Raw genomic sequence first — 19,480 nt, 5'->3', positions numbered from 1 at the left:
GCTCGGATTCCGGTACTCACCTCTGAAGTTACCCCGGACAAGCCCCCAAGATGATGCCGGGGTTCTTGTTTGCGGAGTCGAAGAATGAACTTAGCAAACAGTCAAGGTAGGAGAGCTAAGGGGAGGCTTTTATTTAGAGATACAGTGAGAGGACGGACAGAGCTCCTGGCTCACACCAGGAGGGGGCATGAGAGCCCTTGCACATAATTTTGACAAATTGTAGGGCTGTTTAACATTCCTTGAGGAAGTACTCTCCATTAGAATCTTTCTGAAGGAGCTTGTAAATTTAAGGAGGGTACAGTAAAAGTGAAATTTTCCCTATCTGCCAAAGCTAAAGGAATTGTAAAAAAAGAAAACAATCTTTAAGACCAATGATAGCCATGTCCTAGTCTTTTGGAATCATGGCTGGAGAAGGGAGGCCTTGTTGTAAAGGTCCCATAGGTTTAAGGACTGCATTAATTTGTCTTAAGTCATGTAAGTGTCTCCATTTTCCGGACTTCTTTTTTATAATGAATACAGGGGAATTCTACAGGCTTATGGAAAATTCTAATCTAACTGAAGCTGTTCTTGAACTAATGTGTGTAAAGCTGACAGTTTTTCTTTACTGACGGGCCATTGATTCACCCAAACAGGTACCGGGATAATGTTTCCCTGTCTGTGAGCCTTTTCGAAATCTCTTAATACATTACTCCCATCAGCTTGTCTGTGGGTTCCTTGTGGGAGCAACCAGTAACAATGTTTTTTAATATATTTGTAAAGTTGCGCAGAATCTTTTTTAGAAATTTTCACTCCTGATGTTTTTAGGAAGGCACGGAGTAATTTTAAATAATCCTCCGGTCTATCTGCTTTAGTTTCATTTTGGCCCATTACAGTGTCCCTGACATCTCGACCCTGTCCCTATGCTTTCCTGTGAGTCTTACCGGATCGACGATCTTTGGAGCTTCCCCGCTTTGAGCTTCAGGTCCCTGTCCAGGCGCCACTTGTCGGTCCCCCCTGCTTCTGACCCGCAGATAAGGGAGGAGACACAATGAGATACCGAAGATCTGAAAGGACCAGTCAGGGGACTCGAAGCTTAACAGCGTAAGAGTGGTGCTGAGAGGGCACCCTTTGTATTTATTGAGCATATACTTGTTAACAACAATAGAGTTCTGTGAGGGGCGCTTAATACACAATCACTAACTAATTCTAAACTTAATCCTCAGCAGTCTCCAGTCTCCTGGGGCGCAACGTCTTACATGGTATTGAAACAACAGCAAGGGTGATTAGGTCACAGAAACTGTTCTGTTCTTGTTTGTTCTGTTCTTGATCACGTATCAGGAATTACAGGAAAAATAATCAAGTCATATATGATTATACATTTGATTTCTATATTTGGTTTCTATATTAATCCCAAAGAGAAGTCAAGTAGTGACTCCACAGCATCTCACTATGCTGATGTACAGTGACTGCAATGGGGTATTTGAGGGGGACTTGATAATATGGGTGAATGTAGTAACCATAATGTTATCCATGTGAAACCTTCATAAGATTGTATATCAATAATACCTTAATAAAAAAAACAATAGCATAAAAAATAAAATAAGAGTGATCATAGTATTTACTCTTGGAGTTGTTTTGAGGATTAAATTGAATATTGCATTTTAAACATGAAGGAATTAGGGGTATTTATGGCATACCACAATGAGTGTGTAATAAAAGACAGCTATAATCCCTTATGCCATAGGTTTAAAAATATATATTTTTTAAAGAAGTAATTTTTCACAATATTGTAAATTCTAAATTAAAAAATACATTGGGCATATGGACAGTCTCTCAACACACAGATGGAAGCTTCTTATGTGAATAGAAGCAGAAAGCCTAGTAAAAAACAAACTGGTTGGTTTCAATGGTTTCTCTCACACAAAACCAAATACAGAAATTCATACATTAAATCCCTTAAAATGCAAAACTATTTCTGTGCTCTACATGAAGAGATTAATTGTTGCCTTATGGTTTATTTCAAGTCTCACTATTTTTAAGTATGTCCAAATTATATCAGATAAGAACAATGAGGGACCATTCAGCTCCAATTCTAATGACTAGAGGTATTGATTCTGTGGGTATTAGTTGTTCAAACTTATCCTCCACAGGTTGGTCCATTTCTCCTCCACCTGTACCTGACAGTGCTGACTAAGCTTTGCAGGCTAACCAAGTGCAGGTCGGATAAATACGCTCCACTTCCAGGAAAACATCCCCCCCTGAGGTTAACACCAATGCCTTTGATGGGTATCTCAGCCTCCATGGTAACAGTAAACCAAATATTCAACTTATCTTTATATCTCCTTGATTTTTACTGTGTTGGGTTATTTCTGCCCTGTAAAGGTCATTTGTTTTTCTACTCACAATTTATTCACCAATATTCTTAGTGAACCTATGACAATTTTGGCAACAGAAACTTCTAAAAGTATATACTAATCTAATATTTAAGCTCCTGGGGTTTATTAGGAATTCACACACTGTTTTAGGTTTGTTATACTCTCTCTGCCCTTTCTACCTTGCCCTTCCCAGGCTAACTCACCAGTCCCTCAAGATTCAGTTCAGGGATCTTCCTCAATACTTTTCTTGAAGCCCTCTGTTAAGCTAAGTGCTCCATCTGATTTCCCAAAAGGTGACCACATTATGTTGACAAAACTTTCTAATGGGTCTGTCCTGCTACACAGTTAGGAGCCCAGAGAGCAGGGACCTTGTTTCAATGATCTTGTTCTTCCAACATCCAATGGGCATTTAAGACACAGGACCCGGGGCTTTTAAATGTTTGAGGTCTGAAATATAGTATTTCAGATTATTATATTATATTATATTATATTATATTATATTATATTATATTATATTATATTATATTATATTATTAATTGTATTAATTATATTGTATATTAATTATATTATATTATATTGTATTATATTATATTATATTATATTATGTTATATTATGTTATATTATTTATTATTTTTGTGGTCCCACCATAAGGAAAAGAAAACCACAAAATCTAAATTAGTAATTATTTCATGGGATATCTTCAAAATGCAACATTATGTCAACTTGATGAACTAGAATTCAATTCATAGTTACATAAGAACATAAGGTTAAATCACAAGAACTAAATAATTCATTCTAAAAAACTCATAATTGTAAAAGTTATATAAACCATCTCAACAATTGCATTTAACATGGGAAATAGGGATAGCTGAATGTGTTTGATATCATGTGATACATGTTCCAAGAAAAGGCATGCTCAGGGCCAAAAACAACTCACACACACAGTGTCTGGCACCCAACAGGAACTCAAATGTTTGTTGAGATGTTCCTGTTTATCTTAATTCGATTCTATAAGCATTGCTCAGAGCTTATTATAGCCAGCCCTCTGGGGGGCTCAAGTTGATCGTATATAAAGATTCCTTCCTTCAGGGAGAATGAAATGTATTAGTGGGAAAGATAAAACATGAATAAAATAAGAATAATGTTCTCTTTTGCCTTCGTTCTATTTACCCATTCCACTGAGAATATTTAGATTCATGAGCGCTGCTGGCACGGGGCTGTCCAGACCTCCCAAAGGGACTGCACAGCTCCACCTTTGAAGGCAAAACTTCCTGAGCCAATTTAAGTCTGTTTTCCATTTTCTAAGAAGGGAGGCAGCCAGTGCACACCTTTACATGACCGTAGTCCAGGTAACATTTATTGAAGATCACGGAACTAGGAAGGCCCAGATTCCTGAACAAGAGGCAAGTATACTCCATCACTGTATATCTCTACCTGCAGTTCAATCCTTGAAATACTACCAAATCTAAATGAACTTCTCTGAACATTTCTATTACATCACCTGATGAAAATTCTGATTCCTTGCTTAGGACAACTCTCCCTCACCCACAATGTCACACTTGCTTTTATACACATCTTTCAAAACCTAGCCCAAATCCCACTGCCTTCAGGAAGACTCTCCTGAACCTCTCCTCCACCTTCAATAGAGATGCACTTTCCCTTCTCTGAACTCCCTTACCACTTACCATCTCCTTCAAAATTGTTTTGCAACCTTGCATTTTCCTTTGGCTTCATTATAAGGCCAGGTTTGAAACGGACAAGTCCCATCTTGCTCACTGTCCCCTCCCCTACAGTGTCTTTCATGTATCTAGTTTTCCATGAACAATCACTGATTAAGAGCATTGAGCTTGTGGGTGTACTTCAAACATATATGTGCAAATGGGGGTGTGGAATAAGGATTCAGCGCACATCATCACATTTACAATCAATTTTTCTAGTACTTTGGTTCCCCACAACCAAATCCTAACATTTGTTTGGCTTCATTTTTGATAGTTTTGGTGTTTGTTTCCTTAATATATGAAGCTTATCCATGAAACAAAAAATCTATTTTGGGGGCTAGGAAATTGTCATCCTCCACACAATCTTAAAGGGAGTTGTGTTTTCTTGTGAACCACTTCCTTACCTGACCTTCTTTAATGCATGTGGCAGTAATTTCTCTAATCTGTCAGCACCCTCCAAAACTCTGTCCGTCACCAGAACATTCTGAAACCTACTGACTGAGGGAGAAAACGGAACTAAAAATAGCCTCTTGCCCACTAGAGACCCACTGAAATGCCATATCTCCTGCAAAGACCCTTTCAATCCTGAGCTCTTCCCTTCTTTAAAGTCTTGGCTCCTTTCTCAGTTGTAATGAGGCAGGGTGGAGAAATTGGAGGGGGCCCTAGTAGCGTTACATGCAAGCAGTCGTACTCCAAAGCCTCTGCCTTCTTCAAAATAATTCCCCTATATGACTTTTCCCAACCCCTTCCCACATACCACCAGTCCAGTGTTTCTCATATTTTCCTTTTTCCCATAAAACCTTTGAGATTTTTGCCTTTCCTGGGTACCACCTATGTTATTTTTTACTTAATCATTTTTATTATTTTGACTTTTTGTTTAAGTCAAAGCTTCACTTTAGCCTCCCTGCCCCCTGCCCCAATGTCACCCAAACATCTATATAGTAGGGAAGATGGGCTTTTCTGATTCCCCTCATGTCTCCCTCCAGATTCTCAATCTCCTGGCCACAGAACCTTGCACACAACAGGGTGTTAGGGTCCAGGACTCCGGGGTTTCCCAGAGAACAAGACACATGGACACGGAGATAAATCCAAGCAAAGTCTTTATTCAGCCAGCAAGCTGGGGTCAACAGTACCTCCCCTGACACGCAGGCCGAGTCCGAGCTGCTGACCCCAAAGCAACTTTGGGTACTGATCATATAGGATCTTCACAGCCGTTACACCAAAGCCCGCTCAGTTCTACAACTAATAGGTTTAAAACACACTCTATATTGTAACCAATGGGAAACATTGTAACCTTTTTAGGGAATGCACCAGTTGCCCGCCCGCTTCAATTGTTATCTCTTGCTTACCCAAGCATGTCTACGTGACTTATCATGGGTTACATTCCCAGGCGTTCCCAGGCTGTTGCCCACTTCTAGTTATCTAACTTAGGGTAGGTGCATTTCTCAGAAGCCTCGGGTAATTTACACAAGAAAAAACTGGGTGGCTCTCGCTCTAGGCAGTCAGGTTAAGTGTCATTAGTTCTTTTTCCTGACTCTTGATGCTCTCTGCACTCCGTTACATTTCCCCCCTTTTCTTGATCAGACTAAGGAATCTTCCGCAGCAGTGTCTAGGGCCTGATATTTTTGGTGAAGGACCAGGAGTTGGACGATGTCAAACCTCTCCTGCACAAACTTAAGCAGCCTGTTTATTATACACAAGCCGATGGTAAGCAAAAGTAGCAGGATGACCAGTGGCCCTGCAACGGCCGAGAGGAGGGTAGCAAACCATGGCTTGTGCTTGAACCAAGACTCAAACCAGCCTTCACTGCTGCTGCTTTCATATTCTTTATGCTGCCTGTCAAGATCTTTTTTTAGTTTGGCTAAGGAATCTCTGACTGCACCTGTCTTATCTACATAGAAACAACATTCTTCTTTTAGGGCTGTGCATAGCCCACCTTCTTTTAAGAACAAGAGGTCCAGGCCTCTTCGGTTCTGTAGGACCACCTCTGACAAGGAGGTGAGGGATTGCTCCAGGTCTGATATTGACTGTCGGAGTTGTTCTAGGTCCCTGTCAACTGCCAGCCTCAGGGCTGTGAGCCCTTTTTCCCATGTCACAAGGGCTGCGACTCCAGTGCCTGCCCCTGCTATCCCTAGGGAGAAGAGGGTCCCAATGGTCAGGGCGGTAACAACCTCCCTCTTGCTCCGATGGGGGCTCAGCCTTTCTTCCCAATAAGAAAGGAGAGATTCATGAGAATGATACATTAGGCGAGGTAGAATGGCCACCAGCACACAAAACTCACTGTTAGCATTGGACACAGAGGTGGATAGGGCCAGAGTGAGGCCTGTCTTTAAGCAGAGCCACCAGCCCGAGGAGGGTATAATCCACTTTCCCTGCTCCCATGTAGTGTTATTATAGGAGGAGCATAACTGGCTCTGGGTCGTCGGGACTGTGCCTACACACGTACCAACGACTGAGACTTGAGCGATTGTAAGTCCCCACGGTCTCCCGTCCCAGTAAGTGGGATGGGAGTTGTTGATAGTGTAGGAGCCATTTATCCCAATTGCCTCATAGAAGGGGGGTGAACCTGGGTAGCATAGCCAACAGGGATTGGTGAGGGAGGAAGTGGTGTGGTTAAGAGTCTCTACTACTGCCTGCACCATTTCCCACATGGGATTATCTAACCCGGAGGGAGTGTGCTGGGCCTATAACTCAGAGGTCGATGGACCCGGTCCTCTCGTGGGCTCTGGAGCAAGCGTTCTGGTCGGCATTTTCTCATCCTTTTTGCTCAGGCCCTTGTCCTGGATTGAAGGTTTCTGGGGATTTATAAGCGGGTTGGGACCTACGGTGGTGGTGGGAGTTGACATGGTTAATTTAATGATGAGGGTCGAGCCGGCATGCCCCCCATATTTATAATACATCATTCCCCACGTTAGTCCATTTATCCAGCGCGGTACCTCAGTGTTTTTGCCCGTCTCGGTGAATTGAACTCTTACCCAATCCTGGTCCGTTTTGTCACAAGCCTTGGTTTTGTAAAGGGTCATAGGCTGGTGACGAGGGATGCCCTTGTTGACATAAGTAAATTTGACAGAATTGATTTTTGTAACTGTCCATCTCCAATCCCCATCGTTTGAGGTTACACAGTCCCAGCTGGCACAAAAGAAGTCATGCCCCCCCCTCCCAGTGCCTTCCTTTACCTGTTCCTGGGCAAGCATAAAACCCATGGGAGTGAGCCAAATTTGGAGGGATGGATCGGTAAACGGGGTTGATCTGCTGAAAGCAGAAATACAGGTCAGGCCACCAGGTTCCGATTGGCCCACTGTGCTGTGTGGAGTTGATGACTTCCCCATTGTCGCTGTCAATCAGCATCCAGGTCAGGTTCCTTGGTTGATGGGGGTTGGTGCCTCTGATCCCCACAGATGTGGCTCCCATGAAGATCCATACTAAGGAGCTTATTAGCAGGATCTCTTTCATCTTCAGCTTAAGTGTAGTTTTAGGGGATTGGCAGGATGCTGCTGCACCTTCCACTCTTCGGTTCTTTGGATCGTTACGAGGTAGGATCCGAACGTGGGTGTGGTGCACCCATGGAGCGATACCATCAACCTTGAGAGCAGTGGGGGTGGTAAACAATACAACGTAAGGTCCTTTCCACCTGGGCTCGAGAGTCCTCACTTGGTGTCTTTTGACCCATACCATATCCCCTGGGACTATGCCATGTTCTGAGCTCGGAATTTTCCCACCCTCGTAATATGTTCTGATCAGGAGCCAGATTTCCTGCTGCACTTTAGCAAGAGCTTGCAACACATTCAGATAGTCAGGGGATGGGTCCTCTGCACCGAGAAGCTGCACTCACCGGGTTATGGGTGGAGGGGCCCCGTACATTATCTCAAATGGAGTTAAACTATGTACATAGGGGGAGTTCCAAGTGCGGAATATGGCTAAGGGAAGGAGGGTCACCCAGTCCCCGCCAGTTTCCAATACCAATTTAGAAAGGGTCTCCTTCAGGGTCCGATTCATTCTTTCTACCTGCCCAGAGTTTTGTGGGTTATAAGCACAATGTGACTTCCAATCTACTCCCAAAGCTAGGGCTAGTCCTTGCAGGATTTTGCTAATGAGAGCTGGGCCGTTATCGGAACCTATTGCTTCAGGGACCCCATATCTGGGGATGATTTCCTCAATTAATCTTTTTGCTACTACCTGGCTCGTCTCATGCTTGGTTGGAAAGGCCTCCACCCACCCAGAGAAAGTATCTACCATAACCAGCAAATACTTGTATCCATACTTCCCTGGTTTTATTTCGGTGAAGTCTATTTCCCAATTCCTCCCTGGAGCCCTCCCCCTTTCCTGGGTACCTGCCGGGTGCAGCCCTCTTGGGGCAGGTCTTAGCATTGCACAGCTACTGCATTCTTTCGTGTTCTGATGAGCTGCCTCATTCTGGTGGGGAAACACCAACTGCGCGGACTGGAAAAGGCTGAGCAGCTTTTTCCAGCCTAGATGGGTGGACTTATGCAGATTAGCGAGCATGTACTGCCCCAATGCTTCTGGCAGGATCAACCTACCTTCTTGGTCCCTACTCCAATTTCCCTCCCCAAACACTTTCCCCAAGACTTGTTTCTTAATCCACTCAAGATCCTGGGGGAAATACTCAGGTTTGGGTGGCAAGGCGGGCAGTTCAGGTATGGGTATTTCGAGGGCTGCAAGTACAAGGGAGTCCGAGAGGGCTGCCCTCTTAGCTTCCGCATCAGCATGGCTGTTGCCGATGGCCTCAGGTGTCTTCTTTGATTGGTGGCCCGGTACATGTATAACTGCTACCGCTTTGGGTTTTTCGACAGCAGCTAGTAGTCTTTGGACTTCTTGCAGATTCCTCAGTCCCTTCCCTTCCGCAGAATGGAATCCTCTTTCTCGGTAGATGGCACCGTGGACATGGACAGTGCCAAAGGCATATCTGCTATTTGTGTAAATGTTGGCCTGCTTGCTTTCTGCTCTTTCCAGGGCCTCAGTGAGAGCAATAAGTTCCGCCTTCTGTGCTGAGGTGCCAGGGGGCATAGCTGCGCTCCAGACAACTTCCCCTTCATGGGTTACTACTGCTGCCCTTGCTCTCCTGACCCCCTCCTGCACAAAGCTGCTCCCATCTGTATACCAATTTAGCTCACAGTTTGGTAACAGTGTGTCTTTCAGGTCTGCTCGCACCTGGATAATTTCGGAAAGGATGTCTCTACAGTCATGGATGGGGGTCGTCAGATCTGGGTCTGGCAGAAGGGTGGCAGGATTTAGGGTTACCGGGTCAGAGAAGGTGATTCGTGGAGAATCTAGTAGGAGCCCTTGGTAGTGGGTGAGTCTTGCGTTCGTCATCCATTTTCCTGGAGGATGCTTGAGGATCCCCTCTATGGTATGTGGGGCTGTTACTTTCAGGTTCTGGCCAAAAGTCAGCTTGTCTGCCTCCTTTACCAGTAGAGTGATAGCTGCTAGGATACGCAGACAAGGTGGCCACCCAGAGGCCACTGGGTCTAGCCGCTTGGACAAATAGGCCACAGGTCTTTTCCACGGGCCCAGCTGCTGAGCCAGGACTCCTTTAGCCACTCCCTTCTTTTCATCTATAAACAGGATAAAGGGTTTTTCTGGGTCTGGCAGAGATAAGGCGGGGGCCCGGAGGAGAGCTTCTTTTAGTCTGTCAAAAGCCTCTTGTTGTTCCTGAGTCCATTGCCAGCCCGGCCTTTCTTTGGTCGCTTCATATAGCGGTCGGGCTATTTCTGCATACCCTGGAATCCAGAGCCTGCAAAACCCGGCTGAGCCAAGAAATTCTCTCACTCCCCGGGGTGAGGAAGGGACGGGGATTGTCAGGACAGTTGGTTTCATGGCCTGTGTTAGCCACCTGGCCCCATTAGATATTTTGTACCCCAAGTAGACTACTGACCTCTGACAGATGTGGGCTTTCTTGGCGCTGGCTCGATATCCCAGTTCACCCAGTTCAGCCAGCAAGTTCCCCATGGCTTCTTTGCACTCTTCACGGGTTTCCGTGGCCAGCAACAGGTCATCCACATACTGCAGCAGTGTCACACAGGGGTGGCTCCTGTGAAAGGGCTCCAGGTCCTGGCTTAGGGCTTCATTGAATAAGGTGGGAGAGTTCTTGAAGCCCTGTGGTAGTCTAGTCCAGGTAAGCTGCCCTTTTCTCCTCTCCCCCTCCCCCGGCTCTTGCCACTCAAAGGCAAACAAAGGCTGACTAACTTCACAGAGTGGGATACTGAAGAAGGCATCTTTCAGGTCCAGAGTAGTATACCACACATGCGTGGGTGGCAGGTGGCTGAGTAGGGTGTAAGTGTTGGGCACTGTAGGATGGATGTCTTCTACCCTCTCATTGACTTTTCGCAAGTCCTGCACTGGTCTGTAATCTCTATTGCCAGGCTTCCTCACTGGAAGCAGGGGTGTATTCCATGCAGATTGGCAGGTTTTAAGGATTCCTGTCTCCAACAGTCTATGGATATGGGGTGCTATCCCTTTCCTAGCCTCTTCCGGCATTGGATATTGCCGGACCCAGATGGGTAGAGCTGCGGCTTTGAGTTGAACAACGACCGGGGATAGGTGTTTAGCAAGACCAATTCCTCTGGTCTTGGCCCATGTGGAAGGGAACCTCTGCAACCAAGAGTCCATTTCTCGCTGGCCCCCCTTTTCTTGATCTGCCTGAAACAGACGATGTTCGTTGGCCAGGAACAGAGTTAACACATGTGCCAGTTGTAGGGGCTGCCCTTCTTTGTCCATGATTTTTATCCCTTCGGGTTCAAAATGGATGTACACCCCGAACTTGGTTAGTAGGTCTCTACCTAACAACAGTGCGGGGCTCTCAGGTATAACCAGAAATGAGTGAGAGATTTGATGCCTTCCTAGGTCCACTTTTCTGCTAGTGGTCTAGGCACGTTTCTTGGACCCTGTCGCTCCCTGGATTATACTTGTGCATCTGGGTTCAGGGGACCGTGGGCCTGGTTAAGAACTGAATATTGTGCCCCAGTATCTACCATGAACCCAATGGGAGTCCCCTCCATGCACAGGGTTACCCAAGACTCGGGGAGAGGTGCCGAGCCCCGTCCCCGTCAATCCTCCTCTCCTAGGTGCAGGGTCTTAACAGGGTTTCCCCTTCCTTGTTCCCTCCTTTGGGGGCACTCCCTCTTCCAATGTCCATGTCTCTTACACAGGGCACATTGATCTCGTCCTAGTTGGGATTGGCAGGGTCCTGTTCCTCGAGGTGGCCTAGGGCCCTCCTTCACTCCAACCAGGAATATCCTGGCCATCTCCTCCCTCTGCTTCTTGTTCTCCCTCTTCTGAAATTCTCTGCCTTCCTTCCTATTTTTCTCCTGCATTACCCATTTCTCTTTCCTCAGCCTTTCCTCTCTATCCTCCAGAGTTTCCCTAGCATTGAAGACCTTCTCTGCCTGCTGCAGCAGTTCCCTAATAGAGATCTCCCCCAGGTCCTCCCGCTTGTGGAGTTTTCTCCGGATATCAGGGGCTGCCTGGTTGATGAATGAGAGGACTACAGCTGATCTATGTTCCTCTGCTTCCAGGTTTATGGGGGTATACTGCCTGTAAGCATCAAACAGCCTTTCCAGATACGCGGCTGGGCTTTCCATTTCCCCCTGAACAATAGTTTTTACCTTAGCCAGGTTAGTGGGCCGTCTGGTGGCCGCCCGGAGACCGGTCATCAGAGTCTGGCGGTAGACCCGGAGATGCTCCCTACCTTCTGCAGTCCCAAAGTCCAATCCTGGCGCGTAAGTGGGAACGCCTCATTGATGATGGGCTGGAGGGTAGTGGGTCTTCCATTCTCTCTGAGGACATTTTTCCTGGCCTCGTTGAGGATACGCGTCATGAAGAGAGTGCGGAGCAATTGCTGGCAATCGTCCCATGTGGGACAATGGGTAAACATAATGGACTCCACTAGACCTATAAGACACTTGGGGTCCTCTGAGAAGGGAGGGTTCTGAGTCCTCCAATTATAGAGGTCACTAGATGAAAAGGGCCAGTATTGATATTGTTGAGCGATGCCTGTACTGATGGCATGCACAGGCAGAACCGGCACTGCTCCTTCTGAGGTGGAGGAGGGAGCCTACCCTTCTTGTTCCCTGGCCCTGGCCCCCCGAGGCCTTAACTGCATTCCTCCTGTTCTACTTGGTGCCCAGCATGGGGCCAGAGCGGGGGAGTGGGGAAGCTCTTTCCGGCCTCCTGCCTCCCTCTACTGAAAAGTCTGGGGAAGCTGCAGCCGCCTGGTTCCCGCTGGGTTCCCCAGCCTCGTTTTCTATCCTCCCAGCAGCTTCACTCCTCTCCTCCACATATGGGGGTGGCTGCTCAATCGGCAGAAGGGGGTAGAGAGGAGAACTGTCGGGGAGGACAGGCGGCGCTCTCGGGCACACAGGATTTCTGGCCCTGCAATCAGAGGGCTTTAATTTTTCCTGAGCAACTAGGACAGAGGTCTTTAGTGGGTCGGTATGAGGTTTCCCCACTAAAAAGGGCCTCAGCCAGGATGGAGGATTCTCGGCTAGATTTTCCCAGACCAAGATATAGGGGAGTTGGTCAGGGTGGCCCTCAGGGTCTGGTCGGGAGATAATGGTTTTGACTTTGCCGATAAGGTCCAGGGAAAGAGATCCCTGGGTCAGCCAGCCTACTCCAAAGGAAGGCCACTCGACTGAGCAAAAGGTGTCGAGCTTACCCTTCTTGATGCCAAGGCTCATATTTAAGGCCTGTTCCTTGACCTTCAGGAAATGGGAAAGAATCAGACTCTAAGGAGTAGCCTGAGTCTGACTTATAGTGAGAAAGAAGAAGAAAAAGAATATGAGGGAGACAAAGGCGAAGGATGAAGATGCCACTTCAAAAAAGATGACTGTTGTATGTGCTTGTGAACGGGTGCCTATCGTTGCACAGTTTTTCTTCTGTAGGGACACGAATTTATCTGGGATTTGCGGCTGTGACCCCCTTATCCTGTCACGGGAGTCTTCTAGCAGCGGGCGCCCTAATGGCTCTTAATTGCCTGACCCGTGCCCGCGGGGAATGATGTAGTGGCAGAAAGGAGGAATGGAGAGAGCAGGAGAACCTTAGAAGAGCAGGAGAACCTTAGAACAAGGAAACTTAAAATGAGAAGTGCAAAAAAAAAATATAAACCGAAACCAAAACACAATAAAACAATCAATGATAACACCAAGCACACCCACCACATCTGATCGCACTCGTTCGGACTGGTCCTTCTTTTCACTCTGGTGCGCACCACCCTCACCACTTTCAGGATCCTCAAAAACTCTCGTGATTCTCCCGAAAGGCATCCACTCGGACTGCTGCAGGGTGACGAGCTCGATCCTTTCCTCCTCGGGCGCCAGGTTCCTGCCGATCGGACTTGCTTTCCTAAGGCCGAGTCACTCAGACCCTAGGGCCAGGATTAGTTACCTGGACTTCACCCAGGGTCACTAACCCGGGGGCCGGGACTACCAACCCGGACTCTCTCACTTGGGGTCACTAACCCGAGACCATACACGGGATGGCGACTCCCGCTTTATAATGGATTTATGCAGACACGAGGGGGCGACCCTCGAATTACACTGCCCCGTCCGGACAATTAGACCTTGCCTCCAGCCGTCCTTTGTTCTCAGGGAAGCCACACGGATCCCGGACAAGCCCCCAAATGTTAGGGTCCAGGACTCTGGGGTTTCCCAGAGAACAAGACACACGGACAGAGATGAAAATCCAAGCAAAGTCTTTATTCAGCCAGCAAGCTGGGGTCGACAGCACCTCCCCTGACATGCAGGCCGAGTCCGAGCTGCCGACCCCAAAGCAACTTTGGGTGCTGATTATATAGGATCTTCACAGCCATTACACCAAAGCCCGCGCAGTTCTACAACTAATAGGTTTAAACACACTCTATATTGTAACCAATGGGAAACATTGTAACCTTTTTAGGGAACGCGCCAGTTGCCTGCCCACTTCAATTGTTATCTCTTGCTTACCCAAGCATGTCTACGTGACTTATCATGGGTTACATCCCCAGGCGTTCCCAGGCTGTTGCCCACTTCTAGTTATCTAACTTAGGGTAGGCGCATTTCTCAGAAGCCTCGGGTAATTTACACAAGAAAAAACTGGGTGGCTCTCACTCTAGGCAGTCAGGTTAAGTGTCATTAGTTCTTTTTCCTGACTCTTGATGCTCTCTGCACTCCATTACACAGGGCTCTCTAAATAGTGGCAGAATGAGGGAATTTGTCAACAGTGTTAAGAAGACAAGGATCACCTTCCTATTCCTCCTCTTGCCTAATCTAGGTTGCAAACACCCTGAATTGGTGGTCCCAGTGTTATGACTGGTGGTTTACAAACTCCAAAGAATCTCATTTTGTAATAATCTAAAAGATGATGCTCATTTTATGTGGAACTATGCTAAAAGGTATATAATGGCCTTGTTTGTATGCCTCCCATCTAATTCTTCCAAATCTACACACAAGCGCACACACACACTTTTAAAATGGTCATCGGGATTTTTAAAAAATGCAGTGAGACAAAGAAGCTCACTATTAGGGTGGAGCTTCTCTCCCTCACTGCTCGAATTGTTTGCTTTGGTAATCAACCCAAGCAAGTAAACAACCCAAAGCACAAGTTCAGCCTTCTCATGAGCCAGATTCATCAATCTGAAACCAAAAACACACATTCATATTTGCTGACACTATTTAGATAGCTTATGTAACAACATTCATCTCAGCTGGGTAGATGAGCTAACAGTGATATTGTAACATCCTTGGTATAGAAGATTTTAGATTAAATTTAAAATTAAAATAACTACCTGATACAACTTTGCAAAACAACTTTAAAAATCCCCAAGCCACAAATATACACACAAATGAAATATTTGCATGATCCACCCACTTCTTTGGTCCTCCTGAATTAATGACATTTAATGAGTACAGGAATTTGCCTGCGGGAAAATACACTTGTTTCCTTAGAAATGCAATCTGATGAACAGCCTTGTTTATTTAAATGTTCTCAAAGTGTTTATGAAATTCATTATTTATCTTGCATCCACACCACTTAGTAAAGTGACAATGGAACTCCTGAACTTCTACTGTGGTAAGAAAGAACCAAAGATTTTGAGGATTAACTCCCGGACTGGAATATGCCTAGGGCACAGTAGGCACTAAATAGTGGCAACATTATTGAATCAGCACTCACTCACTGAACAGAACTGTGAGAGAAGGCAGGTATAAAGTGGATATTTAACTGAGCTTGGAGGGGGTCATGATAACGAAGGGGGTTAAGAACATACCATATGAACAGGGAGGCAAAGAGTCTACCCAGGTGCCACTGCGGGGCCAAAAGTGAAGCTGGGCATAGCCAAACCAATGCCTGCAGACCATCCTTCCATGTGTAGGAGAGTGCTCCAGTTTACATACCAAATAAATGTCAGCTCTTCTTGTCCCTGAGGCTTAAGATGCTTCCATGGGCAACTGCCTTCATATCATCCCTGGATCATCTAAGGGAAGAACTCCTGACTATGCCCCAAGATTTTGCCAAGCCTAATCCATATTGGAAAACCACCCCTTCTTTCCCTTCTTTCCAACAGTTATGGGACCCTCATAAATTCCCCTAAACAAAGGGCAAGGGGCTTTACATTCAGAGGGCTGAGGACAAATGTGGAAGAGAAAGCCCTCTCACCTGTGCTTGGGTAGGACTAACTGGTCAAGAAACTCTTAGCAGAAATCATGAGATTTGGATTCCAGACTTGACTCTGCTGCCTCCATTACTGGGCAAGACCTTACACTGCTCTCAGCTGCCTTTCTTCATCTGAAAATACTGTTTCCCTCTAGTTCTTACTTTGTCTGAATTGAAAACTATCCATTTTAATTATTTCCATATTTCTATATCACCATTTAATTAGTAAACATGTTTTAATTGCTCCACCTCTTTTTCTAAAGACAACATCCCTTTCTAAGTCAGCTTTATTCTACAGAATTTATCTGTCACCACTTTGTTCTAGCAATGAAAATGTTAAATTTATTTTTTAAAGTATTGAGTCATTCCTTGGTACAACTACCAAGCTTTGTATATAACTTAGATCATTTATACGGAATTAAATGAATGCGGCAAGAAATGAAAAGTAAAATGAAATTACTGAAACCAGAATAAGATTTAACACACCCACTGTACCAGAATAGTTCACACCTGCTTTCCGGTTTTGCTTTTGAAAACATGTTTGTATTAGCTTCATCACAGACTCAAACTTGAGATGCCTCTACATAGCCCTCCTCAGGCTTGGACAATGGACCTTGGCTCTGGGTCTCTTCATCCATAAATTAAGCAGGTGGAATCAGGTCTTTCAAATCCTTTCCAGACTCTTAGGTCCCAAGTGTGATCCATCTTAAGCTGCACTGTGTTGTGGCCAATATCAACATAAAAGCATTAGCTACATTCGTTTATTCATGAGCCAGGGCTAATGCCAATAGCCTTGCCTTAGTTTTAAGGTTCCCAGAGTCTCAAAAAGCTCCTCACTCTGTGCTCCTTCTTGTTTCAGTGTTTATCTCACTGATCTGACTTTTTAGCTTATTGCTTGCCTCCCCAGTGTATCTGGCTCAGTTTCTGTCTTCTGGGCCTGATGAAATGGCCAATTATGGCTTATGTCCTCTCATGGCTTTTCACCCACACAGCCCCAAACCCCTGGTATTTCCAGTAATCTCATCCAACACCTTTGCTTCTTCAAGGACCGTGCTTCTTAGAGAGTGACATACCACTCCTGGAGTGTCAGTGAAAACTGCAGGTTCCAAGACACACATGCTAGACCGTTGTGATTCAGAATTTCTTGGGGTGAGGCCAGCATTGTTCAACAAGCTTCCTTGTGTGAAGCAAAAAACCTGAAAAACCTGGACTAGATCAATGACGGAGAAACCAAGCGGCACTCGGAGGTCTTGGAGTGTTGAAGTTTTAGTTTTACACCGGCGGGCTCAGAGGGGAGTAATCTCCCAAGGTCTGAGCCCCCGAAACAAAGACAAGGGGAGCAATATATATCTTTTTGCTTCCTTATCTGCAACATTTCTAGCAAGCAAAGGGGAGTAAATTTAGGGAGCGAGTGCCTGGCAGAGCGGGAATTAAGGAAGTGTTCTGTTGTTTTAGCCACCTGGACTAGATTGCTGTCCTTGTAAATTTTTCCCTATTACCTGGTGAGTGCAGGTGTAACAATTTGAAATTCACTGCTCTTTCACCGACTTCATTTGAGCTCATTTTTTAGGAGAAAAGGTGTTATTAGAGATTTTTACCAGAAATATAAATAAGAGAAAAAAATGGGCGGGGTGGGGAGAGGGTCGTTCAAAGCTCTATCCAGGAACCTAGCAGCTCTGGTGCTGGCGGCCTACCTCGGCCAAGCAGGAATTCCTGGAGAGGAGAGATATAAAATCAGGCGTACGCTCCCTACGCCCCATAAGACCATTAAAAAAGGTCGGGAATCGGCAGTCGAGGCTACGGCCGTCGGGGCTGCCAGGCAGTGGGACGTAAGGGTTAGGACCTTCTCCATAATCCAGTCCTTGGCTCCGCCACGCGCTAGAGTGCAGTACCCCAGGCAGCATCTTCCCCGCGGTTACCATTGGCAACGGGGGCCTGCCTCCACAGTTAGCGTGGCACGAAAGGCGGGACTTCCTGGCTCTAGAAGCCAATGCGCATGCAGCGGTAGGCTGAGCACCCTGCACTTCCTGTTACGTCATCCAGATGACCAATAAAAGCTCGTAACTCAGCTCACGTGCCTCCGTTTCCATTAGCAACCAGAGGCTTCTAAACAACGTGCCCTCCCTTAGCGTCTTCTGCGGTTCAGTCACCCTTGTCTTTCCCCACTTGAGGAGGTTCCGCCAGACCTCTCCTGCTCCTCTAGACTGCTAACTCCCGCCCGCCGCCATGGTGAGTAGCGGCCCGCCATGCGCGGAGGGGAAGGGGAGGCCGGGGACCTGGAGTGATGACGTGGCCTGCAGGGGGTTGAAGTTGCTGAGGAGGGAGGCTGCGCCGGGTGCGGGCCTCAGTTAACCGCGGCCGAAATCCCTCTGGCATAATCATAGGTATTGTGTCGCTCCGCCACTACATTCCTCGACACACACACACACACACACACACACACACACACACCACCCCCACCCCCACCTCCTCCCCCTTGGCAACTAAACCGATCATGCGTTAACGCAATTTTCTAACGTGAGAGACTTTAGAGTCCAGGCATGCCACTTCACATTTAAGGAAAATTGGATGACATTTCTTTTGTTTTGACTTGTTCAATGGAGGCTAGGTTTTCCTGTATGCTAAAATAGCCATTAATTTCTCCAGCGACTATAGCATGCTGGCATAAGTAGCGGCTGCATTTAGGGCATAGATAATATGTGCTGATTTTTAAAGGAAGGTATAACTAGAGTTACCAGGGGTATACTGGAAGTCTTCACAGAGCAGTTAAAATGGGTTTGGCCTTGAAGGATAAGTAGGAGTTCGGTGATGTGCTGGAGCATGCTGGTACTGGTAGGTGAAAGCCAACTGTAAGCATTTCTTCCCACTACTCGTTCAGTGACATTATATTGGTAGCTTAAAATCAGCCACGGTGGGATTATTTACACCATGGAAATCGGCAAAAGCTACAAATCAAGAGTTTCACATTCTTCCCACCTCCCACTGCTTTTCATTTACCAGCACACCACTGGATAGGATTCAGATTCTTGAATAGGAATAGAGAGGGAGAGGTACTTTTAGGCAAGGGGAGGGTAATGTGAGTGAAAGTAGAGGCAAGAAATGTCATACCTCCAGGCTAATGAGCAGACTAGTCTGACTGAAGAAGAGTGTTTTTAAAATAGGATCCTGGGAAAGAGGGTTAGGGAAAGAGTTTGGGGAGTCTAGAGGCTTATGAGTGTAGCTTTTATATTATAAACAGTGAAGAATGAGAATTTGTGTTTGTGGTTTCTGTTTTTAGGGTTTTTTTTAGTAAGTTGTGACATTGTTTTGAGATATTTTCTAACTGGGATATCCTTGCCCAAACTGATGTAACTATAAAAGACAACATCATTTCTAATGTAGGCATTTGGGTTTATTTTTTTAGTGGCTAGGGGAAACCTGTCTTTTTGTGAGTCACACCTCAAGATGCATATGCAAATCTAACGTGTATATCCTTTTATTTACTTAAATTCTGCCATATCCCAAAAATGATTTGAAACAGCAGAGGTGAGCATGGGCTCTGGAGTTAGATTTCCTGGTTCAGATCTCTGTTCTACCATATACCATTTCAGTAATTTGGGGAAAAAATTCTTCTCTGAATCACACTTTTCTATCTGTAAGTAGGAACAATACCACAGTTTTGTACAGGGTTATATTGAGGATTATATGAGGTCATGCCAGGCACATTACAACCTCTGAATGACTTTTACTTATTATCATCATTGCTATTATTTTTTCTAAAATT

General features: G+C 45.9%; 1 protein-coding gene and 1 long non-coding RNA gene across 5 annotated transcripts in view; one reads left to right on the top strand and one right to left on the bottom strand.

Moving 5' to 3' along the window:
• Nucleotides 1-162, bottom strand: part of LOC108383889 (uncharacterized) — a 38,574-nt gene extending 38,412 nt beyond the window's left edge. For both annotated transcript variants that reach the window (XR_005057895.2, XR_005057896.2), the window contains exon 1: nt 21-162. This is a non-coding gene — a long non-coding RNA (uncharacterized lncRNA). The remainder of the gene's footprint in view (nt 1-20) is intronic.
• Nucleotides 1-19,480, top strand: part of LZTFL1 (leucine zipper transcription factor like 1) — an 89,496-nt gene that overhangs the window by 54,060 nt on the left and 15,956 nt on the right. Inside the window, exon 1 of one of the 3 annotated variants that reach the window (XM_037005607.2) lies at nt 17,803-17,946. The exons of the other annotated variants lie outside the window; for them this stretch is intronic. Within the exon in view, the coding sequence (XP_036861502.1) occupies nt 17,944-17,946 (3 nt within the window). The 5' untranslated portion in view covers nt 17,803-17,943. Of the gene's footprint in view, nt 1-17,802; nt 17,947-19,480 lie in introns of those variants that run through there. 3 annotated transcript variants of the gene reach the window in all.

The sequence above is a fragment of the Manis javanica genome, chromosome 3, assembly GCF_040802235.1.
Source record: "Manis javanica isolate MJ-LG chromosome 3, MJ_LKY, whole genome shotgun sequence".
Lineage (NCBI taxonomy): Eukaryota > Metazoa > Chordata > Mammalia > Pholidota > Manidae > Manis > Manis javanica.
Note: the sequence above shows the minus strand (reverse complement) of the source record. Positions and strands in the feature narration are given on the sequence as shown.